Raw genomic sequence first — 16,325 nt, forward strand, 5'->3', positions numbered from 1 at the left:
GTATAGTTTTACTTTGTTAATGAAGCAGCATGCCTCCTATACAAGAATAAAACTAGACTTATGCTTAGATTTGATTTTCTCAGCAGTGTGCTAGTAGGAGCTGCAGTGCAGTAAATGGTGCTGCCTGCTGTTCCTAACCAAACATAGATGTCACCACAGGAGGAAGAATGGTTGGTGGCTTTGGGCTGTTAGCTCATCTTTGTCTTTCTGCTGGGTAGGCTTCATGCTGGTGTCTGTGCCAGTGAAAGTCCTGGATGATTGTGGTCTTAAGTTGCAAACTTGTACAGTTCCTAACAGTACCTGGGAATTCTGAGTCATTCAGTAATACAGATTTACACGTTTGTTAGAGCTTTGCCATGAAAAAGCAATGAGATCTTAAAGAGAATTTCAGGTTTCTCAAGTACCCATGTGTGAAACATTGCTACTGGATGACAAACAAGTGACAAATGACTGGATGACAAGTGTTATTATTTCATTGATGCAGCTAGGGAACTGAAGGTCATGCTGGAAACACGTAGAACTTGAGTGTTGACTGTACTTTTCAGGTTGCATGGATCAATTATGAGACATACTGGTCTAGATGACAACCAGGACTTTAATACTTTGGTGTAAACGAAAGATGTGAACTGAAATGTTTTCAGCTGGTACAAATTGAGGGGGGAAAATAATAGTAAATACTTGATCACTTTAATTGTTAAATGTAAGATACCTGAGTTTGCCATATAAGCTGCTATGTAGGGATTCTGGTCTTTCTTCAGACCTTTAGTGGTTTAAGATCATCATTTTGAGTATGATAAATAAAGTCTGGATCATAGTTTGTATTCAGTACTGAAAATGCTAGAATTCTACTTTATATAAGATGTTTCTATTATACATTTTTTAATTCTTAAAATTTTGGTTTTATATGATATTGAAGATGACGGTGTCAGTAAATGAGGCTTAGTCTAGTTTCTGCAAAGTGAGGGTGTATTTAAAGTGGTTACCTGTTCTTCAAGGAAATGGGGGTTAATCACTTGAGTTTTTCTTTAATAAAGCCAGTGTTGTCTCTTGACTGAGCTGATGGTCTTTGACAGTGTAAGTTTGGATAACCAAAAAGGGACAGAAGTAAAACCTGCCCTTTACTTAAGTTTTTGGTTTAAAAAATTTGTAAATTAATTCCTATCATACTTCTTTTAACTTAGGGAGGAGAGGGCAAAATGGATTTAAAGAATTTACAAGACAAGAAGAGACCACTTGTGAAAAGAGCGAACCTCTTACTGCTGAAGATGAAGAAGCTTTAAAACAGGAACAACAAAAGAAAGAGAAGGAACTGTTAGAAAAGATTCAGAATGCAACAGCCTGCACAAATATCACCCCGCTGGGTCGTGACCGCCTGTACCGACGCTACTGGATTTTCCCTTCTGTTCCTGGATTGTTTGTCGAGGAGGACTATTCTGGTCTCACAGAAGACATGTTGTTGCCTCGAACCTCTTCCTTTCAGAATAGTGGACAGTCTTGCACAAATGAACCTCAGGTATTCAGTAAAACTGGAGAGTCTTTGAAATCCTCTGAATCTACCTCCAATGTTGACCAAGATTCACGTACCAGTGTTGTCGTAGAGGTGCCAAGGCCAGTATACAAACCAAACCGTTGGTGCTTTTACAGTTCTCGGGAACAACTGGACCAACTCCTCGAGGCTCTCAATTCCCGAGGACATAGGGAGAGTGCCTTAAAAGAAACTCTTTTGCAAGAGAAAAGTAGAATATATGAACAACTAAGCAGTTTTCCTGTGGAGAAATTCCATATTCCAGGTAAATGAAAGCTCTTGGTCTTAATTTGATTCTATGGATTAAACTTCTATATAATATTATAGAAACCTCTAGCTCTAATTTAACTGTAATTTCTAAGGTCTAAGAATTATCCTTAAACTTTTTTTCACTCAATGGAAGACAAGTTTGGTTTTTTTCCTGCCTTCCATTTCTTTTTTCTTCCTACTTGACAGACCTTTGTGGTATTTTCTGGTGTTTCATGCTAAAAAAAGCAGTAATTTTTCTGTGATCTTACTGCTCAGTAAACCAGGATTGGATTTTAAACAGACAAGTTTAGGAAGGAATTTTAGCTTTGGAAAAAGATTAACTGAGGAATAAAAGTTAATACATGCTAAAAAGCTGTGTAGCTGGGTTGGTTGTTAGATGGATTTACATCAGTGCAGTGGCATTTTGTGATATTATTCTTTTCTGGGTTTTGTTTCCCTTTTCTCCCTTTGGCAGACACTCAGTGCAGAAGGAAGCAGCAGGATAGCAGATGTTTTTATAGCTTTTTAAACATAGAAGTGCACTGAACACCATCCTAGACCTAGGGTTTGGGGCTGTTTCCTTTTTCTCCTAGCCAAGTATTTTGGCATTTATTGGCAAGACATTGGCTCCAATCATAGATAAAATTCTGCACATACAGGCTTACAGCTGGCTTGTTTATAGCGTGTTGGTGGGTAGACAATGTTACCAAAGAGAGACTCCCTAGGGTGATGTTTAAGAAATTGCGTTTTATTTTTAATTATGACAAATTACCTTGAGGATTTGGGGTTATCTGTATTGGGGCAAGGGAATATTATTCACAGCAGACACAAATTGTGTTTTTCTGGAGTGGGTATGCTAGGACACACTGTGAACACATCAGATACTGCTAAATTTATGACTGATCTGCCATCTCTTTCGGTGGAAACTAGCACAGGACAGAGTTGTTGCATAGTCATTAAGCTTTATTTTGAGGCCTTTTTTCTATATTGGGTTATTTTTTGTGCAAAAATCTCTATCATCTCCTGATATGTTTGAGTTTGCATGTGTGGTTCCCTATTTTCTTAATCACTGCACCTTCATCTGTATTTTGTGTGTTGCTTTCTGCTCTGAAGCAACTTGATGTCCATAGTCACAGATTTTTCTTCTGTTTTAAATAAGTTGGAACTGTTGAATAATATTGATTTTCATTTTAAAAAAAGAGAGGCAGCTTTGAACTTCACTTTATTAGAGATCAAGAAAATTCAAATGCAGTGGTCCAATACTGATGGTGCCACACCACTGTGTGATAAGCAGGGATAAATAGCCACGTGTAGCTGTACTGGGTTGGGAGCTTTTCTGCTGTGGACTCCAGATGCTGCCCTATTGCCTTCACTCAAGTGACCTGTAGGACAAGAGGGATTCTCCTGCAGTGTAGGCTGCTCTTCTGCCTTTTCAAGTTGCTGCTCAAAAGAGCATGGAAATAAAATTGGTATGTGCTATTACGTGATTTTATTCCAGTATCCACTAAACTCTCCTTGTCAATTATTTGAAAAGCAGTTGCTGCTTTTCTACTTCTGCTCAAGAAAAAATACTACATTTCTTCTCTGCTTTTAAACCAAAAAGGACTTTTCCCACATCCAGGCAGTAGAGTTGCTAGACTACATTTTGAGAGTATTTGCATGATTGCTTTCAGTTTCAGGGAATTCTTTCAGCCATTGAGAGTGCCTTAGAAATTCATCCTGTGCTTTCTTAGCAGCTGCTTTATTTATATTATTTATTAAATACCTCTTCATTTGTTGCATGTACCTTGTTATCACTGCACTCAAAGGTTTTAAGGTAAATCCTGTGAACAAAAATGTTCACCACCTATACAGACTTGCAAGCATTAATTTAGGACTTGGGCAGACTTTCTGCTCTTTCCTGTGGCTTTTGAGTTTTTGCATGAACTTTGAGTTCTCTTGGGAGTAGGTTTTTACTTGAAAGCCCATCATCATCAGCTCTCACCTTGTTTTCATAAATTAGCATGTTGTCTTACTCCTTGTTCCCTGCCTTTAATTAGAGGACACAGTCAGTCTTGTCTGTGCCTGCATCATCTTATCTTTTTGTTTTGTTCTAAGGTTAGGTTTTTAAAAGAGATTTTATCTTGTCTTGTTCTGTTAGGTTTTATGTTTTTCAATTGCACATGCTTATTTTAAGTGTTGCTATGATAAAGATACATGCAGGAAACACAGTTGAAGAGTTCTCTTGTAAAGTAAGAGCAATCAAATAATAGAAATGTGACTTTATTCTCTCTCTTTTTGTTCTCCTCCTAAAGAAAGGTTGATGTTACTTATCTACTACTTTTGAAAGAATTTTAAGACAAAAGAACTACTTTTAAATTAGCGAAGGTTTCTCTCATGAGTTGTTCTGAGTGGATGCTGATGATCTGTTGGCCATCTCTTGGTCATCATTAGCCTGCCTGGCTGAATCAGATTCCTTAACTGGCACAGATGTTGGTGTTGGCACTTAATTACAAGAAGGGAATTTTGAACCCATGTATTCAGCTTGTTCTGTCTTGTACTGTTGTTCCCTCTCCCAACAGCTGCTTTAAAGGAACCAGGTCTACTAACACCAAATTACTTGCTGTTCTTGCAGAAAAACCTCAAAGTGATGTCAGACCTCCTGTAGGAAGGGGAAGGATGCAGAATGTCCATGATGGATCTCACCCATCTGCAGAGAAGCAACTTGAACTGAGACTTAGGGACTTTCTTTTGGACATTGAAGACAGGATCTACCAAGGAACATTGGGGGCCATTAAGGTATTTGTAAATGGTAGAATGTGGGAACTTCATGGTGCCATCAAGTCTGTAACTTAAATGAGAACTCTTGCATGCAATGGTTTTAGTGAAAGCATAATTAAATTAAATGCAGATTGTAATGGGTACTAAAAGCTTGTGTCCTTTGATTCTTTAGAAACCTCAAATTTGTATATTTGCTGCAGGTTACAGACAGACAGGCTTGGAGAGCAGCCCTAGAACATGGGCGATATGAGTTTCTGAATGATGAAAATAAAGAAAATGGCATTATTAAAACTGTGAATGAAGAATCTGAAGAAATGGAAAGTGATGATCATGATAAGTTTATTGTGAAAGACAGGTAAGAGCTATAGTTTAGATAATGGTTCTTCTCTCTGAGTTTTATAGCAGTGCTCTGGCTTTGTTTGGCTGGGGACTTTTTCACCTTCAAGTTATTGTTACCCTCAAATTCCTCCACGTGGTGATTTTTAAGACTGTGAATCTTAAAATGCAGGATTTTACTTTGGTTTATAGTCTGTAAATGATGCTGTTCTATTACCATATAAGACTAAGGCACCAATTTTTACATCTTTCAGTATTCAGATATTACACTGCTCGAAGTAAACATTAATTATCAAAGAAGGAACACATGGATTCATTTTGAAGTAATTTTAAATGCAGGGAAAAAATTACACTGGTAATTGATGATGTGTTTCCCAGAAGAACCTCCCCCCCCCCAAAAACCCTAAACCAAAAAAACCTCACACAAACAAAAAATCTCCAATAAGACACAAAACCAAAACCCACCAAACAAAACAACAAAATCAAACCACTTCAATTTCTGAGAAGAGTATAGGGGTATTGAAAAGGAAAAATGGTAATAGTAACAAATCTCTGGTTGAACTGGCTGTTCACTTACCTGTGAGTCATGGTAAGAACCACTGGGCAGCAGGCCATGGTCTGGATTAACTTTAAGTTTAGCAGCAAAATGGAGATGTGATCTTACAACTTTGGGAATGGTAATACTTCTGTGGAGCAAGCTGCAACATAATGAAAGGAAGGAAACCTCAAATCCTGCAGTGTTGTAGCTGTAAAGTGTTTTGTGGTGTTTAGTTTCTAAACATTTGAGACAGATGTGGCTCTCTGATAGCAGTTCTTGTTGTAAATCAAACTTGAGAAATCACAGAAATGGGGAAGATTTCCAAATTCTTAATTCTCCAAAGTTGCATACTTGTCAAAAATAAATGTCTACCTTAATATAGTTAATGCATATGAAATTTTATCTCTTGATAGGATGTGAATATTGAAATACATCAGGAAAAAAGATTCATTTGAGACAGTCATTGTACTAACATATTGTTTGCCTTACATATTTTGTGAGGCATTTCTGCTGTTAGACTTCTATAAAAGCTGTGTTTCTGAGTGGACTAATGAATGCTGTGTTGGATGTTAGGAATTTGAAGTTCTTCAGGTATTTTTCTCATTTTATTTCAGTTCTCATTCATCACTGTGAATTAGAATTTTCCTGTTAGACTGTCCTTTGAGTCAGAATTCTCTAGTTCCATGCAAAATGGATGGGATCATCCTTTATATTAATTATGCAATATACAGACATTTGGTTCCTGAAAACCACAATATAGAAGTATTCCACTGTTTTAACTAAGATGCTGAAATTTATCTGTTTCTACTTAATGTTGGGTACTTGTTCCATTGCCAACTCTTAATTCAACTGCAGAACTTTGTAGCTTAATTTTTTTCCATTTGATACTGACTCCATCAGAGTTTCTGAATAAAGTCTACTCTAATAAAGTCTTGCATATTAAATCAGTGTATGGGATTCTGAAATCATGTGACAGGTTGCTTTTGATGTGGGGCTTTTTATCCACCTCAGAGCAAGTGACATCTCATTAAGACCTTGGAGTTTGACTAGTGAAATGTAAATAACTCTGCAGCTTTCTTTCTGTTTGCTTTCAGGCTCTCAAAATGTGTGTGACTGCAAAATATAATGAACAGCTTTTAAGTGTGAAAAAAGAACAGGGACAACCAAAAGCATTGCTTATTCACAAGAATAAGGCAGAATCCAGACAGTTTTAATTAGTTAATTTTTTATAAACCCCAAGTAGAAATGGAATTTTACTTTCAGTAGTGTGAGCTGCTCTCCTACACATTATTTAATGTTTGTGGTTCAGAAAGATTAGCTACATTTTGAAATGATTACTTAGTCTTTTGGTCCTGTTTTGTTGGAAAACTGCCTCTTTGGTGGTCTGCTTGTTTGTTTGTAGGGTTTGTATGGTTGGTTTCAGGGTTTGGTTTTTGGTTTTTTGTTTTTTTTTTTTTTTTAGTTTTTGGTTTTTTTATTGTTTGGGAGGTTTTTGAACCACCCTTATGTAAAAAAATTAGTATTTTATAAAGATCCTCCAAGCATGAGGACATACAAGTTATCAATTCCTGATTTACATTTAAAAATTACTTTGTTTTTATTTTTTTTATTTTCTTTCCAAAAGTATTTTGAATTGTTGGGATCTATGTAATTGAACTTCTGCGGATGGATGTGTTCTAAAAGATTACATTTTGCCGCTGGAAGTGTTTTCACTGAAGAATTGTTGGGACTACATTCTTCACAGAAATCTATCATAAACTAGCTGATGGATGTCACATCAGATTTTCTGGAAATTTTAATTGTTTTGAAATTTGTCATCCACATTTCTTACAATTTATTATTATCTGTTACCTAAGGATGAATTGTCTAGATCTGCCAGGCTAGTTGAGCAAACATAAGCATTAGGATAGCTCATCACACTGTGTACTATCTGTGCATGTCAGTAATCCATGAGTACATGAGGTTAAAACAAGAAGCTTCTGTCGATAGATTTGCAAGAATCTCTGGTATTAACTTCAGAGACTTCAAGTGATAATTTAATACATTTCTCTTTTAGACTTGTTGGGTTAAAAACTGAAGCTCCAAGTGCTGCATCAACAAGCACAAGTACTCCTCAGCCAGTCAGTAATGTGGTCCACTACTTGGCATCTGCACTGCTTCAGATAGAACAAGGAATTGAACGCAGGTTCCTCAAAGCACCTCTTGGTAAGTCTCAGCATTGAAACTCTGTCTCTAGTTTTGTGTAAGATTTTGTAACTAACAAACCAAACACATCCACCCCAGCACTGCAGTAATACCCCTGACCCCAAGCCCACTTGCTTGTTTTGTAAGACTGGATGCTTTAGAAGGGCATCTTGGGGAAAAGAACAAAAAGTTAACACACCCACATATATATTGATAGATATATAAAATGTATTAATTAACAAGCTTAATTAAATTCTTAAATGCATGCTTATTGAACATAGATTTTTTTTTTCCAGTGACCTTGTTTATGTGGTGCTACAGTTACACTGATGCATTGACAGACAAATTGTACCCTTAGGCAGAAATGATCAAGCTTTCTGGGGGAACACTATAGTTCAGAATTACTGTTGAGGCCCATATATCATGCAGCTCTTTTGTTTTGTTTTGTTTGCTTCTTTTTATACTGTTTCAATGAAAGCAATATAAACCTAGTTTACCTGGATCACCTTGTTCAGCAATAACAGAATACTTACAGTAAAGTGTAGGAAATACTTAGATTGCAAACATTAAGATTCCCTGGTTTTGTGTTTGTGCTGTAAAACTTGAAAATAAAAAGTTGCAAGAAAAATTTAAACCAAAGCAGGACTGCAGCTTGACTTTGACATGTATTTCTTACTTGGCTTCCTCTGATGAGGCTCCAGAGGTGAGAGAGAGGATCCAAAGTGCATAAAGTCAGTTTGTTTGCCCGTGATCCCTCAGGTCTGGATTCCTTAGGATCCTTTTGCAATTCAGAAGTGGACTTTGATCTTAGAGAAATGTGTAAAGGTAGTTCCTCCTTCCCAAGGTGGCTGTCTTGGTCAGACTTCTGTCTTGATGGCACACTGGGGATGTGCTGTGCTCTGTGCTTGCTGAGCTGCTTTACCTCTCAATTCTGGTTTGCCAGTTCAGCTCATTCCAGAGCAACAACTGGTACACTCTGGTAGACTTGATACTCTTCTGAAAGTCACTGTGTATAAAATCCTTCTGCTCTGGCAGACTCTGCTGTAGTAGTTGAAGACAAAAGTGCAGGTTTTGGTGTGTTAACACAAGATGTTAGGTGCCCTGTTGCACAGTTGACCTGAAATTTTTTCTGCGTCTTGGCTGCTCCTGCATGGAGCCTGCTGTCTGGGTATCAGTTGCCACTGAAGATGGCTTTGAGCTAGATTTGTGCCAGAGACTGACATGTGGGCATGGGTTCCCTTCCACAAGCTTTAGATATCAGTGTGATGACCTCTAGAAGAGGGAAGTGCAGCAAATGATTGAGATGCAAGGGGAGAGCACAGGAATAGTTGAAACCGCAGCTGTTTAAAAGCTTTACTTGGCTGAGTGTTTGATCAACTCAAATATGTCTGCACTTTCCAAGCCAGGCATGATACAGCTTATTTCTTGCTATATGACTAGATTGCAACCTGTGCAACAGTTAATTGACAGTGCCTCTAGCATTTGTCCTACTTTTCATGTACAAGTTGTAACATTGTGCATTATATGCCTCCATTTCCATACAAGGTTTGTGAGTATTTTGCTGACAGCCCTTTGCTGACAGTTGTAAGTTTACTATTCTCCAAGGGGAAAAATATGGTTATTAGCAGGCTGTGGCCATTGATCGTGCATCCTGAGTTAGAGGAAAAAGACTAAAAGAAGAAAAATGCCCCAGAAGTATTGGAGAGACAGTTTTTTAGCAGTCTTCTGTCTTCTTTTTGGTGGTTTCAACTCTGCCATAATCTTATGTTGGTTCATGTTTTTGCCTTACCTTTGGAATGATGGTGGGTTGGCTTTTTTTTTAACCTGTGGATTAAAAATCATGTTCTCATAGGTGTTTTATACTGAGTGGCAAAGGGAGTATATAAGGAAAGCAAATAGATATGTTTTGCATGTCTTAAATCTCTGATGTTTGTTTACTGCAATGTGCCTGTGCATGTCTTCTGCTGTGAAAAATGCTGCTACTCTAAAATGACAGTAATGTATAGAATAACCTACATTGCTGAGGAGCAGGAAGGATCCCAGGTGTCCTCTGGCCTGGCTTGCTGCCCTAATCATTAAGTGACAGTGTCAGGTTCCCTCTTGCTTTTTGGTGCCAAATGTCTCATGTTTTCAGTTGCGTAATGGGCTGCTTTTAACAGGAGGTGAATCTGAATGAAGGCAAGATTGCAGATGTACAACAGACATAGAAAAGTTCTCTACTCAGCTTGACAAGGAGGTGTTTGTAGGGCTTTTAATGACAAGTGGACACTTGTTTTTCAGGACTGCTCTGTGCTCAGAGCTGTGATGCATTTTTCCCCCCCCAACCCCTCTAAAGTGTGACCAACAGTTTTGTGATGATAGAAATTAACTCTAAGTTTGTAACCACTGGGGTTTAGTTTGAGGAAATTTTAGTTTTGTTTTACTGTTCTTATATAGATTACTGTGTCTCTGTGCTCATTGGTTTTGGGTTTTTTTCCTAACAGGAGGGATTTCTATAATAGTTGTTCCAATTATTTAAGACAAAATGCCTGGCATATCTGTTTCTCATGTTAAATCTGATAATCCCAACTTTTTTGGCTGATTGAGTTACCATTGAAGTAAAAATATTGGAAGTCAAGCAAGTGCTGGGAGTTCTGTTTTTGTAGCAGTACAGGGGGAACACTTGCAGTAAAAAGAGTGCCCTTGCATGTCTGCTTTAAACCACACTGAAAATAGTCTTTGTCATTATTTCAGTTCTTGCTTTCACTGCAAAGTTTATTTACCCTTTCTATCCCTCCCTTTATTTACTCTGTTCCTATTAGGGAATGGAGCTGAACTTAACAATTTTTAGTTTTCGTTTATGGCTGCTAGTCCTAAAGCCAGCACGCTGAAATTCCCTGCAGTCACTGGCAGGTTTATGCTGGTGGCCTCCAGGGTGCAGAGCAGACAAAGGGACCCAGTACAGCAATAAAAGGACCAGCTGCTCCTCTCAGCTCCGTTTTTGTTTGAGGCTCTATCAGGCTGCCAAGAGCCTTGCTGGTGATTCTGATAGGTTTAGAGTTGAGGTGCATACCAAATGTTCAAGTGGAAGAGCAAGAAAAGACTGACAGAGAAGATAGCGATGTGAAAAGAGATCTGGAAACCCCAGAAATGGCCCCTTCAGCCTCACAGAGCTGCTAGATGCCCACTAATCTTCTGTTGTCTGGTGATGAAATGTCACATGATTTAAATGGTATGCATTTCTTAATTATGAACTGTCTTTTTGAAATCTTTTCATTAAATATTACTATGAAAATTTGGTTTTTCTTCCTTCAGTGCAGCCCAAGGTAATGTTACAGGAGACTTATGGAAAGGAGGGAGTGCAGTTGCAGTACATTGTTTTCCTGCAAAATTTTCAGAGTTAAGATGTAAAAAAGCCTTTTTCTTTTTGAATAGTTGTTTGAAGGAAGCTCTGAAGTCCTGCTTCTCAGAAAAAAAATTGTTGGAGAAGAAAGAAATACAAGCGGTTTTTATTATGAATTTTGCTTCTTTTTTGATATAAATTTACTCTTCCTTGCATTTCAAAATACTTTGCAGTGCAGTAATAGGTCTCATCATTCCTTTTACAGAGATGTGAAAGTTGAGGTATAAAATGATGAAGTGATTTGGTTGCCCTGGAGTTCAGTGAGGCATCCACAAAAAAGTCTGCCTTCTGCACTAGTTCAGGACTTCAGTCATTTAAGCATCCTTCAGATTTCCATGCAAAAGGTTGGATTCTAATTCATGGGAGCACCTTTGAGATTGATGGAGGGAACCATTTGCCTGCTTTGTAACTTGTGCCGTACACTTCTTGCATGACAAAAAAAAAACCCAAACCAACTTTTTGTTCCTTTTTGCTTGTCTTTATTCAATTCCTTTCTTTTTAGATTTTATCTTTGTTTCCTGTACTCCCGTAGCTGTTTTCTCTCCTATTTATAATCATCCTCATAGTAGTATCAGACATCTTCCAACAGTATCCTGGATATGATAGGGATATACACATACTTTTTTCTTATGCTTCCATTACTTCCCTGCAGAGTTTCATGAGCAGAGGCAGCACAGGTGGAAATTGGCTTTTTTTATGATACAGAATTTTTGTTTGCTCTTCAGAGAAGACAGTCAAAGGTGCCTTGTAATTGGAGCAGATGAGGTTGACCATGGCTCTTCCTTCCTGAGAGGTTAATTTAATCATTTTAATACTCCAGAACACACCTGCACAAAACCATCCAAAATGCATTGTTTCAAGTGGACAGATGAACTAATTCTCTTGGTCCTTGAGAACTGTGCCCATAACCTGGCTACATTTTTTGAGCTGTGAGGAGGTTTGTGGTACCACAGAACAAACAAATTGTTTGCTGAGAAAAACCTGTGGTTAGTATCTGCTCCTGTGGCCATTTGCACCAGAGTTGGACAGAAAGGTAAGGCAGGGTAGGATTCAGAGCTTTTAGTTCAAACATTCTGTTTGTAGTGGGAGTCAGATTAAACACTGGGATGTGCAATTCCTCCATGCACAGCACTCCCCTACCCTTCACTGTCTGCACATGTTGAGAACCACTGTTCACTGTTCAAGTCATGTTTTTAGGCTACACATTTATGGAATATAAAAATTAATTTTAAAATAATCTGCCATGCTTCAAAAAGATATTTGAAATAACTCTATGAATTTAATGTTAGGTAATGCAGAAGATGATGAAAGGCACCACTGGGGGTATAAAAGGAGGAAGAGAGTGAAAGACAAGACTAGTCAGAGAGATGGTAAATTTTAAATGTTACTTGTATTGCTAAGAATTAGAAAGCATTGAATATTTTATCAAGTTTTCTTTTTTCATTGGTTTTTGCTTAATTAATTTTGTAGCCAGTTCCTTACATTGAAGGTATTGAAGCCAAAGGTTTAAGCATGAAACAAATACAGCTCAAATATTTAAAACTAAGAAAAAGGTTTCTGCAACCAGAAATAAAGAACTGTATTTTTTTTTTTTCACTTTGGGACCAAAATCTGCCTGTTCACATAATCCTGGGATTTTTCCCCCTTTCTTTTAATGTCCCCATTTTTTTCTAAAACTTCACACCATTGTGCAACTGCATATCCTTTCTAGAAAAACTAAAATGGAAAACCCTTCCCTGAACTCAATTAGCTATTGATAGATGAGTGCATAGATCTGTCAAATGACTTCATTTGCATTGTAGCAAGGCTTGGAGGACTTAGCTGACAGAAGGGTATCCCACTGCGCAGTGTAGAGCTGCTCAGACACAAAGAAAGAGGCCATTTCTCCCTCTGAGTTAACAATATAAATGAGAAAGATGATGGATGGAAGAAAAAAGTGTTATTCTTATTTTACAAATTGGGATCTGAAACAGTGAGTGTTGTTTGGCTTGCTTGTTTCAGCAGCAGGACATGCTGAAGCAGGTTGTGGTCAGGAATTTTCATCTCTACTTGCTCTGCAAATTCACAGTTGCAATATATTTGTTGTGCTGTGTGATGAACTGTATTGGTAGGCCAATCCAGGCTGAAAATAACCTCCAAATAAAAGTAATAATGCTCAAGCTGTCATTGTTAGCCAAAGAAATGCTTGCCAGACTTATATATATGCTTAAGATAAAGTGTCTTTAAGCGTAAGAGTTACAGTACAAATCTGATTTAAGCAATTTTAACTTTCTTACTGAATTTAAAAAAAAATACATGGAGATATACTGCAGTACTGTGAAAAGGACCTTGTCCACTGTCTTCAGAAGACTAAATTTACACAGCAAGCCTAAGGTCTAAGTAATAGGAAATGTTAGGAAATACAGGTTTGCAGTTCAGGAGTAGCTGTATTTTATTTATGAAGCTGTGTTGCCTGTTTATCCTCTGCCTTCTCCCATCATTTCTCTTGTGCTGCTTGCTGCTAATGCAAATGTATGCAAGATTAGACAAATCCTGGCAGCCAGTTGATGAGAAGGCAGAAGGGCTTTGCCAGGAGAGCAATTAGTCTCATTTTTGTTCTTTCATTTTATTTGTTATTAGATATTTTCTCTTCCTAGTCCTGGGAATAAATCATTTGGCAGCCAGGTGCATCACAGGCCATTCATGTGCCCGCTGTCAGTATTCCAGCAGGCAGGGTGGCATTATATGCTGGAGTGCATCATTAATCAACTGAGATCACACAGTAGTAGCTGGACTATCACTTTTAGAAGGGAAGTCTGCAGACATCTCCATAACCACAAGCACTGTTGTATGGTCTCTTCCTGTCCTCAAACCCTCTTACTTTAAAATGCAAGAAATAAATTTCTGCTTCAATAAAGAAACCAGCTTTCTGCTCAGGAGCAGCAGTGTAGGCTATCATTTATACCTTCTGTTTTCTCTCAGGTTCTCAAACAGCCTATTTGCTTCTCTAGTTCCCAGCTACCCATTCCCATTCAGTACTGTCCCCCTCATTACTCAGTGTGTGTGTTTTTGTGTAGCTGCTTTCATGGGCCTCGATTGCAAACCAAAAGTATTTGAAAATGCCATTTAATTTCTCACCCTTGTTCCCTCCCCCGTTTATTTTTAACTTAATTAGGGACTTAGGTGTTACTTGGTTTGACACTTGATGTGTACCACAGGTCCCTCCTGTGTGTTACATTGCTTAAAAGGTATTAAGGAAACAGTTACATTTCATCCAGGTCAGTCATCCAGCCTGGTCAGCCACACAGAGATGCAGGTGCCTGTGAAGGCAGGGTGCAGGGCAGGATTGAAGGCAGTGAGGCATGGGCAGAGGGCTGAAAGGCTCTCTGGTAGACTGTACTGGAGCAGGTGTGGGTGAAAAGTGCCCTTCAAGCTGTTCTTTGCCTGTGAAGTTTCAGGTACTTTCTTTAAACATTTTGGGATTTCCAGATGTAAATACAAAGGAAGGTAAATTGGATATGTGATCCTTTTTTTATGATCTTAAGTTTTGTTTTATACTTTATAAATTGAATCAAATTAGGTTTCCAGGTTTATATCTGAGTTTGTCTTATTAATGACCTATGTATGTGCAAGTTCTAAGCTTAATAGGTATTGAAGAGTAAAATATTAAAGCTCCAGCATCTTGGAAACTATGTAGAAAATACTCCAGTACTGAAGAGATAAGACAAAGGTTGAATTATCCCAGTTTGCTACTTGCTGTCTGTTTGAAAGAGTATTACCTCTTACTCTAGAATAACCTGGATCTTTGAAAAAGAAGTTTGATAATTCTGTGGGGGTTTGTCATTTTTCTTATTTTTTTAAATCCCCTTCTCCAATGGAAGATGCCAGTGATGGTGGACGGTCCTACAAAACAGTTCTGGATCGCTGGAGAGAGTCACTTCTTTCTTCTACCAGCTTGTCCCAAGTCTTCCTTCACCTGTCGACGTTGGACCGCAGCGTCATCTGGTCCAAGTCCATCCTCAACGCTCGCTGCAAGGTGTGCCGGAAGAAAGGCGACGCGGAAAGCATGGTGCTGTGTGATGGCTGCGACCGAGGCTATCACACCTACTGCATCAGGCCCAAGCTGAAGGTACCTCGGGGGAAAGGCCTGCTTCCTTCTCGCACAGAGCTTGAATAGTTCTTATAGTGCTAATGCTTTTTCATTTCCCCTTCTGTTCCCAGGTCATTCCTGAAGGAGATTGGTTCTGCCCAGAGTGCCGACCAAAACAGCGCTCTAGACGCCTCTCCTCCAGACAGAGACCTTCTGTGGAAAGTGATGAAGAGACTGCTGAGCAGCTAGAAGGGGAAGAAGAGGCAAACTATGATGAGCTGGGACAAAGTGACGAGGAGCATTATGAAGAAGAGCAAGATGAGGAGGATGAATCACAAGAGGAGGAAGAGATAAGGTAAACAGACTTGTTAAAATATCACCTTGATCGTTATTTGGAGTAGGTGTTCCCATAAGCATGTATCTTGAAACTCTAGTATGAAAAAAATGTTTATTTCTAAAAAAATGGCAGCTTGTTGCAAATTTGGCTCTTACCAAAAGATTTAATACTGAATACAAAAGCTAGGGCTTCTGGACTTGGGTTAATTTCCAGGATAAAAATTCCAGCTTTGAATGTATGGGTGAGAGAAGGCCATCAGAGCTTCAGTTCTGTACAGCTGCTGTGTGAATGTGAAGTGGAAAGTGTTTCAAACAGTAAAGGTTTTCTGGAGAAAATCTAGAGTTATTTTTGTCCACTTTTGAATTTTGGAAGACTAGATGCTTACACTATTAGAACATTAGAGAAAACAATCCATTGAAGGCCACAGGACATTGGGAATCCCTGAGGACTAATGCAGTAGCTGTTTAAAAAAGGCCAACAAACAATCCAAACCACCCTTACCCCCTGAAAAAGTCCCCCAAAACCATAACAACAAAACAAACAAAACCCAAACAAACAACCCAAGAAAATATCTTTGAAAAACAACCGACCAGAAAACGCTATACAATCAGCTAAATAATACGAAGTGGTAATTTCAATAAAAATTTTATTTGATGCACATGTCAGCAACATAAAAACTGAAGGAAATTTTTCTGATCTCAGAGTATTTTTCTTCTCTTTTTTGTACAGTCTTTGTACAGCTCTGACAGTTGAGATTTAGTAGTTGGAGAGAATGTGCATGTCCTCGGGAAATGAATTTATTTCTGGGATCTTGTCTCTTCCCTGTAAAGGAAGGGGAGTCTTAAATATTAGTTACAAAACCTGACCAGAGCCTAACTCTTATAAGTAGCATTTTACAACTGCTCTTTATTTATCTGGCTGATAATAATGTTCAGAAATCTTAGT

General features: G+C 38.2%; 1 protein-coding gene across 5 annotated transcripts in view; it reads left to right on the plus strand.

Annotated features, from left to right (window-relative positions):
• BAZ1A (bromodomain adjacent to zinc finger domain 1A) overlaps positions 1 to 16,325 on the plus strand; it is a 65,590-nt gene that overhangs the window by 43,671 nt on the left and 5,594 nt on the right. For 3 of the 5 annotated variants that reach the window (XM_064714718.1, XM_064714720.1, XM_064714717.1), the window contains 7 exons: positions 1,182 to 1,790; positions 4,389 to 4,552; positions 4,735 to 4,889; positions 7,465 to 7,613; positions 12,264 to 12,344; positions 14,835 to 15,082; positions 15,175 to 15,398. In XM_064714718.1, the coding sequence (XP_064570788.1) occupies positions 1,182 to 1,790; positions 4,389 to 4,552; positions 4,735 to 4,889; positions 7,465 to 7,613; positions 12,264 to 12,344; positions 14,835 to 15,082; positions 15,175 to 15,398 (1,630 nt within the window). The remainder of the gene's footprint in view (positions 1 to 1,181; positions 1,791 to 4,388; positions 4,553 to 4,734; positions 4,890 to 7,464; positions 7,614 to 12,263; positions 12,345 to 14,834; positions 15,083 to 15,174; positions 15,399 to 16,325) is intronic. The other 2 variants (XM_064714719.1, XM_064714721.1) reach the window with 1 other exon arrangement.

This window comes from Zonotrichia leucophrys, chromosome 5, assembly GCF_028769735.1.
Source record: "Zonotrichia leucophrys gambelii isolate GWCS_2022_RI chromosome 5, RI_Zleu_2.0, whole genome shotgun sequence".
Taxonomy (NCBI): Eukaryota; Metazoa; Chordata; class Aves; order Passeriformes; family Passerellidae; genus Zonotrichia; species Zonotrichia leucophrys.